This window comes from Poromitra crassiceps (genome assembly GCF_964638095.1).
Source record: "Poromitra crassiceps genome assembly, chromosome: 18".
NCBI lineage: Eukaryota > Metazoa > Chordata > Actinopteri > Beryciformes > Melamphaidae > Poromitra > Poromitra crassiceps.
Genome location: NC_139636.1, coordinates 14,002,690 through 14,017,689, shown reverse-complemented (window position 1 = coordinate 14,017,689; position 15,000 = coordinate 14,002,690). Strand labels below are relative to the sequence as shown.

General features: G+C 43.6%; 1 protein-coding gene across 1 annotated transcript in view; it reads left to right on the top strand.

Annotated features, from left to right (window-relative positions):
• shank3a (SH3 and multiple ankyrin repeat domains 3a) overlaps window positions 1-15,000 on the top strand; it is a gene marked incomplete at both ends in the record, with an annotated part of 250,396 nt that overhangs the window by 48,402 nt on the left and 186,994 nt on the right. Inside the window, one exon of the mRNA XM_083654717.1 lies at window positions 858-929. Coding sequence (XP_083510843.1) covers window positions 858-929 — 72 coding nt within the window. The remainder of the gene's footprint in view (window positions 1-857; window positions 930-15,000) is intronic.

Here is a 15,000-nt window from a genome sequence, read left to right as displayed (position 1 = left end):
ATCCAAAGCGACGTACACATGAGATTTAATACAACACAAGCAAGGTTCTAGCCTCGTCAGGAGAGAACAACAAGACCAGGATCCAAAGATCTGGAAAATGGAACAGGGGAGAAAATACTGTAGATAATGTGTTCATTTTCTTCCCTGGCAAAACACAGATCTATCAAAGAGTGACGATTGGAGTGATATTAGTGTGCCTCTTTTTCTCTCGCATTAGTGGAGCCACTAGTTTTATTTGTCAAACTTGTATGCTATGTTGCTTTTGCTCATTTCTTCATTTGAAAATGTTAACCTTTTGTTGTTGCTTCGCCAATTGTATTCCACGCTCCGCTTGCAAAGGTGGTTTGGATTTCAGGCAGAAAGTAATATGAGATGAGAAGAGATGACAGGCAGCAGCACTGGAAAGAGATGACAGCCGCATAGGAGACTTTTGCTTCGCTAATGTCGTGGTTATTAAATATATTTGTGTCTGCCAGTCTCTCTGTGTCTGTCTCTCTGTCTGTCTTACTCTCTCACACACGCACAGACAGACAGACACACACACACACACGCACGCACGCACACACGCACGCACGCACGCACACGCACACACACACACACACACACACACACACACACACACACACACACACACACACACACACACATATCAAGACAAGGCAATATTAAAAAAAATTTTTTTTTGCATACTTTGATCTAATGAGCTGCTGGTCCCCTTGCACTGCATGACAAATTCCTTTGGAATGACTTAGATGATGAACACCGGTATCCATTTTACTAAGCTGTCAAGAGACAATAGCAAAACGAAAAGGTAAAATCCAAACTGCTTAGTTGCCTGTGTTTTTGTTCTGTTTCAGTTCCGCTATAAGAGACGTGTCTACACTCAGGCTTACCTGGATGAGAAGCAGCTGTCTAAACTCCACACCAAGGTAAGACCAAACAACTATGAGCTCCTGACCAAATCCATCCCAACTCCATGCAAGTCACTGCGACCGCATTCCAACTTTTCACTCAAAATAAATTATGTTTTTTCAACAAGTGGTTCCTTGTGCCAATTATGGACCTATAGCAGGCGGAGCTGAGGCTCTGTGGACCCCAGAGCTTCACTCTGGCTGGCTGCACTGGCTCTGGAAAAATGTCAACGAGGTGGATTGTAAACGCAATCTTTTGGCTTGAAAACACCCCTTCAGAAACCTATGTGTGATGTCACACTCACTACACCCATCTCTTTTACATTCTACAGTCTTTGATCTATCCCCCTGACTTTACCAATCTGCAGAAACATGAAGACATAAGCGAAATGCCTCTGCAAGACTTTTGTAAGGCGTTTGAAAGATAACCGCAAAATAGTTTGGAGCAAAATGGCAGCAAAAGGCTATAACATACTGGAAAACGGGGGGGAAATATTGTAGCCTATAAATCAGATGTGTTACAGCCGTATATACGGCCATATATACGGCCCTAACACGTTTTATAGGCCACAGTTATTTATGTGTCAGGGATAAAGGCAGCTACTGTATCTGTTCAGTTGATACAATGAAAAATATTATTATATAACAACATAAAGTTTTAAACTCACCAGTGACCACTGACATACTAAATTATTTTCATTGATGTGTCACTATGCTGTGTGTCTCAATTACCTAAGGCTCCAGTGATGACCACAGCTGTCAGGAGATGTAGAAGTTTTGACGGTGGACCTTCACACCACCTCTTACTACCTCAAGTCTTAAACCTGTTGAGAGGGAAGACTACTGAAGCTAATTGTCAGGATCACATTATTTGTTTATGCTTGGTATTGCTATTCTAATTCATTCTCTGCAATATACATTTCTGTGTGCTGTTTTCATTGTTTCTAATAATAATAATTATAATAACTGATTGGATTTATATAGCGCCTTTCTAGACACTCAAAGCGCTTCACATATCAGGGGAGGGAGGGAGGGAACTCAGCTCATCCATCTATATAAAACCAATAATAAAAACCCTCTGAAATAGTTACATTACAGTATATTGCTTTTACTTAGAGAGGCACTTCAATCTGTAAAACACACAAAAATAACAAAGACACTAATGAAGTCAAGACAATCAGTCAATCATAAACAGTTAGTATTCATAAAAGGTATCCATTGGTTGGTTACCTGTCCATCTTTGCATGAGTTGAGTCACCTTGCCATTCCACGAGCTCTTTCCTGTGAGCAAAGGCAGCACTGATGTTTATTCTTATTTTTATTGTGCCGCTTATGACTCTCCTTTCTAGCTTGGACACTTTCCAGATCTTTAATTCTATTCCTGGACACCTGCAGGGGGAGCTACTTCTGCCATGATACTCTGTACCTACAATCCAAAATAGTCAACAAATTGCAGTGTAATTCTCTTCCTTGTTTACTTGATTGATTGATTGATTGATTGATTGATATAGCAGAACAAAATCCAAGGGATAAACATGTAAAAGTGTGAACACTTATTTCCAACATGGTCCCTGGTCTTATAAAAACAGGACACACGGTGACACATAACATCAAATAAACCAAATAGAACAATCAACAAAGACACACAAGTTCAATAACCATTACAACGGAAGGCATGGCTCTAGTTTACGCGTCAAGAATTTTTTCCAGAAGGTTTTTGAAACCATTCAGAGAATTAGCAGATTTAATTTCGTTAGGGATCTTGTTCCACTCCTCTCCCCCGGTATAGAGGAACGTACTTCTCCCAACTTTGCTTTTCGGATTGGATAGTTCCAAGTTCGCTATGCTACCTCTCATGTTCAGGCTCACACGTAAAACGTGTGTCTTCTCTGTGTGCGGAGAGGACCTTCTGCCCCCAGTGGCGTCCGACCATAGTTGCTGGAATGGGACAAACTAGGGGTCTTATGCAGCACTGATTTTATTCTTGTTGAGCCCAAACACAATACTTAGATTGAAAACAATACCAATGTGTTGCCAAGGGGGAAGGGGGAGGGGGGGGAAGCTGTAGCTTTAATTGCCTTGCTCAAGCACACCTAACCTGGAGGTGTTTAAGAGCCGGCCCAGGATTTTAAATGACAACATTCTGTTAAATTAAATTAATGAACAGCCTCCGGCCAATCAGAATCAAATATTCTCTCAGGCCAAGACATAAGCACCGCAAACATGCCTCTGTGTACCAGCTGACATGGGTGCTTATTATTGCTATGTAGGCTCTGTGCGTGTGTGTGTGTGTGTGTGTGTGTGTGTGTGTGTGTGCGCGTGTGTGTGTGTGTGTGTGTGTGTGTGTGTGTGTGTGTGTGCGTGCGTGCGTGCGTGCATGCGTGTGTGTAAGTGTAAGGGAGTGGAGCAGACAGCAGGGGGAACTGTATGCATTTGCATGGAGCCCCATCAGAGGGCAGGAGATGTACACTATATAGAGGTTGAACAGTGTCAGTACTGTGTCGTCAGCTGCGACTGTGTGTGTGTGTGTGTGTGTGTGTGTGTGTGTGTGTGTGTGTGTGTGTGTGCGCGCGCGTGCGTGCATGCATGCGCGTGTGCACATGTTTGTGTGTGTGCATATCTGTATGTATGGAGAGTGGCTGTTGGGTAAAAAAACATGGAACTGCAATTTTGGTGGTGATTTATACATTGAGTATGGGGCTGTCTAACATCCATTTTACAATTTTAAAAACACGTGGACATCAATGAGAAAGCACAAAGTGAATTTACATTCCTGGACAATAAAATATTATTTTCTTCCATTTTATATAGAGAGAGCCAGACAGAGAGCGAGATAAGAGTGAATGAGACAGAGCGAGAGAGTTGAGGAGGATGAGTCATCCTCTCAGACGGTCTCTCCTGTGTAGGCTCAGTCTGTATGAGCTGCTGCTTTCTGTCAGACGGTCTCTCCTGTGTAGGCTCAGTCTGTATGAGCTGCTGCTTTCTGTCAGACGGTCTCTCCTGTGTAGGCTCAGTCTGTATGAGCTGCTGCTTTCTGTCAGACGGTCTGTCCTGTGTAGGCTCACGGTACGTGCACATCTACAATGGCAAATTCGCTTTTCCGCTGTGTCGCAGTGTTTTGTGGGCGTGGAAACCAGCTTCCAGCTTGGAGCTGTAGCCTGTAGAAACGTTCTCAGGTCGAGCTACACAGGAGGGTGGGGGGAGGAAATGTGTAGGAAGAGCTGTCATTGGGTAGCTTCAACGAAAGGTCCCGCCCTAGTCCCGCCCCGCGAGCGTGAAGCCGATCGGAGGCAAGCCGCCTCTAGTCTGCGACAGTGAAACGCTGTGGGCGGTTCCAGCGGCAGGGGGCGCGAGGCAAATTGACCAATCAGACACGGAAATAGAGCAAGACAGCCTATCAAGATGCAGCGTCAAAGCGGCTTTTTCAGCAGGCAAGCCGCCGAGCGCTTCATGATGTGCACGTACCGTCAGTCTGTATGAGCTGCTGCTTTCTGTCAGACGGTCTGTCCTGTGTAGGCTCAGTCTGTATGAGCTGCTGCTTTCTGTCAGACGGTCTCTCCTGTGTAGGCTCAGTCTGTATGAGCTGCTGCTTTCTGTCAGATGGTCTCTCCTGTGTAGGCTCAGTCTGTATGAGCTGCTGCTTTCTGTCAGACGGTCTGTCCTGTGTAGGCTCAGTCTGTATGAGCTGCTGCTTTCTGTCAGACGGTCTCTCCTGTGTAGGCTCAGTCTGTATGAGCTGCTGCTTTCTGTCAGACGGTCTGTCCTGTGTAGGCTCAGTCTGTATGAGCTGCTGCTTTCTGTCAGACGGTCTCTCCTGTGTAGGCTCAGTCTGTATGAGCTGCTGCTTTCTGTCAGATGGTCTCTCCTGTGTAGGCTCAGTCTGTATGAGCTGCTGCTTTCTGTCAGACGGTCTGTCCTGTGTAGGCTCAGTCTGTATGAGCTGCTGCTTTCTGTCAGACGGTCTCTCCTGTGTAGGCTCAGTCTGTATGAGCTGCTGCTTTCTGTCAGACGGTCTCTCCTGTGTAGGCTCAGTCTGCTATGAGCTGCTGCTTTCTGTCAGACGGTCTCTCCTGTGTAGGCTCAGTCTGTATGAGCTGCTGCTTTCTGCTACTCTGCTGCATTGGCATGACATAGTATGAATGTTGGCCAACATACTCAATCAAGGTCCATTTTCTGCCTTATTGTGCTCTTGGTAGTACACTAGTTTCCCCAAATAAATTACTTATAGAGAGATTTGATTGTGATTGGCCTAGCTCCTTTGTGCAGCCCAACAGAAGTGGAGCTCGTTATATTCTCAAAAATGTGTGTGAATCTCACAGCCACTAATGCTGTCTCAATGAATAGCATTTATGAGAAGGTGTGAATGGGTTGCAAAAGCATCCAGATTGCATAAACAGTGTTTTTTTCTTCCACAGTGTGTGATCTAGGAGAGCTGTATTTTTGGAGAGAATGAAATTGGTAAATTCGGACAGAATATTCTGTCCAAGTGGCATAAAAGCCATCTTGCTGAGAGAGACCGAGAGCTTTACCAAAGAACGTACGTAAGAAGTGACACGCAATTGATCGCTCCATTGCAACATCAGTGCGCAGCAGCAGAGCTCCACCGCTGTCTGTCTATGAGAAAAACAGCATTCAGTAAAACGTTCCGCATACAGAATGCCATACAAAGTGCCGTACAAAGGTACCTCTGCCTGTTGAACAATGAAGAAATATAATAAATAGGCATACTATTCTAACTATTTACTTAGTTATTCAATCTATGAGAGAATCAAAGTAGAAACATGTTAAAGGTCCCATTCCGTGCAAAAGCTGTTTTTACTTGTAAATGCATATATACTGCTGTCAGCCCTCCCTGTAATGAGTGGTCACACGCTCAGAACTGCCACAGTTGGATTTGTCCCTATCCAGCGTCCCTCTGCAGTCTCCTCCAAGCCACACCCCCAAACGCTTCGTTTGCCCAGAGGGGAATCTGGGGGAATCGGGACGTCACTAGCTTCCTCCTGCATACTGCGCGGGTCTCTCTCACACAAGCTACCTGCACCATTTAGTCTATAGCCACAAAATTAACACTTCTAGCTGGAGCGACGCCAACTGTACGTGATCCAGCAACTGCAGAGGTGCATTCGGTAAGTCTAGGCATTTTGAGATGTCCTCTTTAGCGTAGTACCGTTTAGTTAACGATAACTCGCAACCTAGCGTGCTGGTCCACAGACGCTAATCTGATTGGCCGCTGGGAGCCTGGGGCGGGCTCTCCCTCAGCGGCCAATGGGAACTGTTAGTTCTGAATATATTATAGAAACAGGCCGTTCTTGGAAAGCGACCAGATGAGGAAGTGAGAACTCCGTCACAACAAACGGGTTTGCTATATTTTCGACAGATTAATCCAGAATCATGTTTTATGGACCAGAGACACACGTTTTTAAGAGGTTACAGCTGCACGAATTGGGACCTTTAAACATATTGTAAACATTCATTCTGAATTTCATTGATTAAATAACAAAATTTAGCCTACTACAGCACTTTGAAATCATGGGTTCAGATATACAAATTCAATTTACTGATTTATTTTTTAAAGAAAACATACCTTTATTGATGTTATGAAGTTCAGCTCCATGTGTCCAATGCACTGCATTACACATATGTTGCTGTAAACAAGAAAATCACTGACTACACCAGTATATCCAGACCATTTCTAGAATCCAAAAAACAAAAACGTCAATGTAGAATTTGCAACCATGTACAGTATATCTACCCATAACAAACATTCAAGTGAATGTAAGAATGATAGATTGATAGGTCTGGAGAGAGACTGAACCTGGATAGAAAATAGTAGGGTCATCTGTGGCACTTCCGTGACCGTGGAGAGCGAAGGTCCGTTTCTCAATGGATTTGTCATCTAGGAGGGTTAATAAACAAATTTAGCGGGGGTGTATTTTTAAAAAAGGCGGGGAAAATATTTGAGAGACCAAAATCCAAAATGGCTGCTGTGGAAATTAACTTTTTAATGCTTTGACCTACAATGATGCACAATACATGGTTTCAGAGCTTATTCTGGTCAAGGAATAGATATTTGGTGTTTATATAATGATTTGACCTATTTTTGACCTTCAAATCCAAGATGGCTGCCAATTTTGAGGCAGTTTTGTCAAAATCGTCATAGAGCCTTCATATTAGGCTTGAATGACAGGTCTTCTCATGATGAGTTGAATAATATACAGTATAAGTACACAGAAGTAATCTCTGAGGTCAATAAAGTCAATGTTTGTGTGTAAACAACAGTTGCTGATTTGCGGTTTCCCATTAAATAGGGTAGGCTACTGAGAATATGGTGTCCAGTTCATCCCATCACATTTTCATAATGAACCAAAAACAATTTTGCACTATAGCCTAACATAAAATAGTATTCTGTATGCAAAGCTAGCAAGGTTAGTTGCTTGAGCTGAATTTAAAGGTCAACTCAAAACAAACAATGAAATTAACTTTGAAATTAAAACTGAATCCTAGGCTACTAAATTTCATCAGCACACAGTAAAGGAAACTTGTCTTTGAACTCAGCTGACTGTCTAGTCCTAATCCCTGTTGTGCAATGTCCCTTTTCAGTGAAGTTTTAGTTTTTGTTAAGAGTATGGACTTTTAATCTTGACCTTGTTGGTAGGCATGCCGGCCCTTTTTCAGTCAAGCATTTTGAGATTAGCTCAGTCAGTCTGTGAAGCAGTCAGTGTCAGCACTTGCGCGAGCTCGCTTTTTCTCTAACTAATGTTAACATTACACACTTTAAGACACTTTGTTTGAGGATATCAACGTTATTCACTAGTCTAAAGATAGTTCTACCATCAAGAACATATAAAACAAAAGCAAAAACAATTTTTATTTGCAGAAGTCATCATTGATATTTGGTGTTAGCTAACGTTAGGTAACGTTATTATTTTTAGCTAAAGTTAATGTTATCTGTCTCCACACTTCTGTCAACTGACATATGCATTTGCTTTTGAAAATAAACAGCCTGGCTTGCTTAAGCATAACTGAAGATAACTGAAGATAAAAAAAAAAAATAACATGACGAATGCATGTACCGATTGGTTGCCCCATCTTCCCAGGAGGTGGTGGTGTAAACATCATCAAATTTATCAAGTCCTGACCAGTCTTGGGCTTTTAATTGTAAGCTGTCCCATTTGCCTTGATTTATTGTATCGGTGGGCTTGCAAGGCTTGTCACATTTTAGCACACATTCATAGGACATTGTGTGCTTTGTCTTTCATTGGGAGGGAAAGCAACTCGCTATTATATTACTGTTATATTATATTGCTGTTATACGCTGTTTATTTTCAAAAGCAAATGCATATGTCAGTTGACAGAATTGTGGAGACAGATAACATTAACTTTAGCCAAAAATAATAACGTTACCTAACGTTAGCTAACACCAAATATCAATGATGACTTCTGCAAATAAAAATTGTTTTTGCTTTTGTTTTATATGTTCTTGATGGTAGAACTATCTTTAGACTAGTGAATAACGTTGATAACCTCAAACAAAGTTTTCTTTTTATTTTATTTTTTTATATATTCCCCCCCCCCCCCCCCGATTTTTTATCCCATTTTTATCCCCCATTAGTGCTAACGTAATTTCTTTATCCTGGTTGCTACTCCACCCTCTGCCGATCTGGGGAGAGCCGAAACTGGCTCCATGCTTCCTCCGAGACATGGGCAGTTAGCCAGCCGCTTCTTTTCACCTGACAGGGGAAGCTTCACCGGTAGGACATAGCACGTGGGAGGTTCACACTATTCCAACCAGTTCCCCTCCCTCTGAACAGGCGCCCTTAACGACCAGAGGAGGAACCACATTAGCAACCAGGATATTGCATGTTTTTTGTGAAGGGGGTTCCTATATGAAGGAAACCCCCGGGAGGCACGGGGAGAACATGCAAACTCCACACAGAAAGGCCCTTTTGACGACCCCACCCGGGCGGTGGGCACTCGAGGACATGCGGACGGGCACGCATTCCTTCAGCGTTCACATCGTCCCAGGTGGGAATCGAACCCACGACCTTCGAGCTGAGGCGATAGTGCTTACCAATACAACCCAGTACCTCCTTTTATATCCTCAAACAAAGTGTCTTAAAGTGTGTAATGTTAACATTAGTTAGAGAAAAAGCGAGCTCGCGCAAGTGCTGACACTGACTGCTTCACAGACTGACTGAGCTAATCTGAAAATGCTTGACTGAAAAATGGCCGTTGCCTACCAACAAGGTCAAGATTAAAAGTCCATACTCTTAACAAAAACTAAAACTTCACTGAAAAGGGACATTGCACAACAGGGATTAGGACTAGACAGTCAGCTGAGTTCAAAGACAAGTTTCCTTTACTGTGTGCTGATGAAATTTAGTAGCCTAGGATTCAGTTTTAATTTCAAAGTTAATTTCATTGTTTGTTTTGAGTTGACCTTTAAATTCAGCTCAAGCAACTAACCTTGCTAGCTTTGCATACAGAATACTATTTTATGTTAGGCTATAGTGCAAAATTGTTTTTGGTTCATTATGAAAATGTGATGGGATGAACTGGACACCATATTCTCAGTAGCCTACCCTATTTAAGGGCAGTGGTGGCCCAATGGTTAGAGAAGCGAGCTTGTGACCGGAAGGTCGTCGGTTCAATCCCCGGGACCGGCAGGATAAATCTGGGTGGGGAAAGTGAAAAGGCAGCGCTTGCCCCTCCCTCATTACCACCACTGAGGTGCCCTTGAGCAAGGCCCTTATCCCCAACCGCTCCAGTGGAGCTGATCAGTGGCCAGCAGATCAGACTGTGGTTGTACTGGTCAGCTTCCAGGTATGAATGTGTGTGTGAATGTGAACAGGGCACTCCTGAAAAAGAGAGCATTGCTCTCAGTGAGACTCCCCCTGTATAAATAAAGGTTTGTTTGAAAAAAAAAAAAAAAAAATGGGAAACCGCAAATCAGCAACTGTTGTTTACACACAAACATTGACTTTAATGACCTCAGAGATTACTTCTGTGTACTTATACTGTATATTATTCAACTCATCATGAGAAGACCTGTCATTCAAGCCTAATATGAAGGCTCTATGACGATTTTGAAAAAACTGCCTTTTAGAGCTCAAAATTGGCAGCCATCTTGGATTTGAAGGTCAAAAATAAGTCAAATCATTATATAAACACCAAATATGTATTCCTTGACCAGAATAAGCTCTGAAACCATGTATTGTGCATCATTGTAGGTCAAACCATTAAAAAGTTCATTTCCACGGCAGACATTTTGGATTTTGGTCTCTCAAATATTTTCCCCGCCTTTTTTAAAAATACACCCCGGCTAAATTTGTTTATTAACCCTCCTAGATGACAAATCCATTGAGAAACGGACCTTCGCTCTCCACGGTCACGGAAGTGCCACAGATGACCCTACTAAAAGTCTAGTGATCCTTTAGTATTTTAGAAGTAATTATTTAGTGACCCTCTTCCAGGGTCTTTGTAGCCTGGGTAAACCCAGCCTTCAACTTGACATCACAGACTATGCCTGTAGTAGCGTAGGTTTCGTGACTGATAGTATAGAGGACCGTCAGAGTTGCCGAACATATATAGCTTATTTTTCAACTTTGTGCTGCTGTTGTTGTTGATGCAAGGCTGATTTTAGGGCCGAGATGGCGGAGGCGCTGCTGGCGCTGTTTACAAAAATGCATCAAAGTGTCGACTTTGCTCCTCACAGCCGTTTGATCTCTGTGTTTGATCTGTGTGACCTCTAGCAGTCCTCCAGAGTTTATGTGGAAGTCTAGACTTCCTCAACAGCATACCAAGCCACGAGGGCGTATGCTAATTACTCTATCATTACTGTTTAAGGCTTCTTCAACAATAACAAGTTAAAGTGAGTATATTAGTACTAATTATGCTCAACAAATTATCACATATGAGAGCAAGCCAAGATTAGATTTTTAACAAGTGGTGTTTAATGAGTAATGGACCATTGGGGTCTGTCTCTTTTTTCAAGTAGCACATGTACTTTTGTTGCGTCATGATTTCTCATGCTAGTCTGTTGGAGCTACTGCAGCCTTGCCTGCCATGACGTTTTCTGCTCTGCCTGGCTCGAGGTCAAACATTAGCTTACTTCACAGGCAGGGAGCTCGTTAGCCCACGGCTAAGACTTAAATTGAGGTTAACATTGATGGGACTCTGTCATTCTTTTTTGTTTCAATATTTTATTTTCAGTTTTTTTAACAATACACGAACAAGACAAATGAACAGGCTCAGACACAAGACAAGACAAGAAAAAGAAGAAAAACATATATTATTAATTAACATTATCAGCATTCAACATTACAGCGTGGTGCTACCAGCCGCCTAAGGTGCTTATGTGCTTATAAGAGATATTGTGCATACGAAACCAGCCTGGCGAGTCATCCGTCCCCCTAACATCAGTTACTTGTCATTCTTAACCTCATCTAAGTATACAGTAGGTTGAGGCCACGTCTCGTCATAGACGCTGGTTTAGCTGGCTCAGCCTGGCTGGGGGCGGGGTCAGGGTGGGGTAAAAAACCCTGTTCTATCCATTCAGCAAAGTTAGAATTTAGCTGATAGCCCAGCCCAGGCAGACACGATCGGGGATTTAACCACCGCAGTAAACGCACATCTGAGCAGACGTCTTGTGTTCTGCTCTAGAACCCCCAAACCTGTAGTTTAGAGCCGCAGCACCGTCTTTTGGTGAGTCAGCCCATGAGATCATGGGCAGTTTTACCCCACTCGCGCGCCAGCCGTTTAACATTTTGTGGGCGTTCCCAGACATGCGGACTGACTCTATAGGCCAAAAATGGGTCCCAAATAGTTGATAATCTTTTAAGCGAGTTGGCTCTCAGGAACCTGAGTCTCTCCATCTGTGTAACAGAGATCATGTCCATCAGCTACATGATTGATTGATTGATTTCTTTATTTACGTGTCACACACCAATGGTGCCCAGCCCGTATTGGCTTATGAGACACGACAAAAACAGATACAAAACTGTGGTTTACAATTACTTCAGCTTCCATATTTCAGAATGCAAGATAACAAACAAAAGGGACACACGGTGTCATATAGAAAAATAGAACATATTCATTACAAACCTATACAAACAGCATATATTTTCTTCTTTCCCAGGCATTACTACACCTACACCTGGAAAAAAAGGAGGACTTCCACTCCTTCGGAATGAGTCTTTTGGCGATAGTTGTCCCCTGTGTCAGAGATTGTTGCACAGCTGTAGGGGAAGTTCAGAGAGGACTCCGAGCAGCCGAAGATGACGAGTTCTGCCTCCGGCTGCAGGGTTCTCCTGTAGGCCCTAGAGTACCAGTCAAATATGTTGGCCCAGAATCCCGTTAGTGACGGGCAGAAGAACCAGAAGGCATGAGATAGTGTGCCCTCTGACACCTGACATTCTCTCCTCTCACATAGGGTGACTGGATGGAACATCTACATGCCATACATCTAAACAAGCAAGAGTGTGTGTGGGCGTGTGAGCATGTTTCTGAGCGTAGGAGGTTGACGTGCGTTGGACAGGCCTGTAGAATGGCTGTCTTTCTTGCAGCGGGACAAAGAGCTCTCAGTCACGGAGACTGATGGTAATTGACCAATCCACTCTCTCATTAGTATACTTAGTTCTTCATGCGACGGACTCCAATGGACTCACTGACTGACAACAAGCACATAGGCTCAACTCATCTCTGCTTCTACTGTCTTCCTAAACAACCTTGAATTTGCCCGGCTGCTCCATGACAGGTCCCTGAGAGCCCCCATCCAGATCAATGGCAAATTAAACAAAGATAAAACGGAAACTAAAATGAACAACTTAATTTTAAGGATGAAACAATTACCGGTGTAATGATAAACTGATCAAATTCCTGATGGTTGGTATTACTGGTTACAATTTTAATTTTTTATCATTAAAAGCGTGTTACCGTGATTAGTGTGTTGCTGTGATACAGCGCTTTGAAAAACATGGTAAATACTGTCCATCCAAAGTTAGCAACAGTCTCCCAGATGCAGGTGTGCACCATTGGTGAAATGATTTCAGTGTGCGTACATGATGTACTGTATCAGTACTTTTTGAAAAATTTCAGCACATTTTAACAATACCGTGATTATACTGATAACCGTGATAATTTGGCTCACTATAAAGACATTTTCATACCATTTCATCTAACTTAAGCCAACTCTTAATAAACCATATAAATGTCATTAGTTTCTCTAGAGAAATGTTCCTCATGGTTTAACCAAAGTTCAGCTCTTAGATATGCAATTCAAGGTGGCCGCCACTGTACTTTGGCGGAAACAGCAGTTGGCACAGTGCCAGAGAGACTCCCAGCATAGCAACACTGTGTCCGGTAATTCTGATGTTTTGACTGCTGTCAAAATATTTATCCAGTTACCAACCATGCAAGGTTGCTACTGTAACTGGATAATTAGAATGACTACACAAGATTCAGTCACGTAATCTACAGCACACACCACTGCCTCTGTGAGAGGAATGTGAAGGGTGCTGGCCATCTTATGATTTCTGAGTGGTATCTTATGATCCTTGGTCATGCCCTGGTCAGAGGGTCCAGTTGGCTCTCTGTCTTCAACAAACGTGCCGTGCCTCAAGCAACAGATATGCACTGATATACACTCTGCAGATATACACTCTGCAGATATACACTATGCAGATATACAGTATGCAGATATGTGGAAATTAATGTTAATTAATTAATGTTTTCTGAGAGCCTTTAAACTTGCAATTGTCTGTTTTGTGCCCTTGCTCCACATGCACACAATACCCCTCCCTCTCTTACATGGAAGCATGCATGCTCGCATGATCATGCACACACACGCACACGCACACGCACATGCACACACACACACACACACACACACACACACACACACACGCACAGCATCATCACAATGATGCCTTGAAGCCCCGGGCAGCCTGGTTCTAGAGATGGATGTAAAGAGAGGAAGGGGGCGGGTAGAGTCAGGCCACAGAGGCCGAGAGCAGCGAGCAGTTAGTAACGCACTAGTTGGTAATGTGGTCACTGGCGTCACGGAGCACACACACACACACACACACACACACACACACACACACACACACACACACACCACACCACACCACACCACACACACACACACACACACACACACACACACACTGCCACATCCCAGCCATGCCAGTACTCTGTGTGCTAACAACTAGCTCACGTTGCATCCGTCATCAGCACACACGCGGCTCATATTAGCAACAGAGGAAGTGAAGCCGCGCCCTTTAGATTGGACCACAGTACCAGATTCCTGAAACCACTGTTCGATATCTTCAACACAGTGGTACTGTAGAGAAGACATTCATAGGGAGTTTAATCGGTGACGTTTTAAGGACGGTGACGGTGTTCCAACCGGGTCACCGTATAGAGAGCTGCGCGGGCCTGAAATCTCGGCCCGAGCCCTCCCCGGCCCGTGACATGCAGGCCCGTGCCCGACCCGGCCCGGATGAGTCATGAAATTAATTGGCCCGAGCCCGTTGCGAGGCCCGACATCAATATCACGATATGACGACACATCTCTCTCTCCCTCTCTGTGCATGCTGCCGCGCCGCTGAACTCGTTGGTCCAAAACGTTGCTAGACTGTGTTGCCTATGAAGACAAACACTGCAGCTTTCTCTCTGTCTCTCTCTCCCCCTCTCACACATGCTACCGTGGCCTATCAAAATCCACACATATTGTCTCGAGAAAGAGAACGTTAGATCGTTTAATTGCCAACAGCAACAATGCCCACAAACTGAAACATTATGTCACTCAAGCATATCGAAATTAAAACAGCAGACTTACCGTTTATAGCTGCATTGAATAACGTCACATTAGTGTCCTCACAATGTATGGTAGATGAGTTCATTTTGAACAGGTTGAAATGAGCTTTCCCTACTGCAGTGGGGACTGTTTAACTCTCCCCTCGCAAACTTTGTTTTATGTCCATCGATCTTATTTCTCTCTCACGACACGGACACGGACACACGCGGCTTGTTTTGTTGTTGTTTTTTACGCTGACGGAGTGGCAGACTAACGTCACGGTGAGGGTGT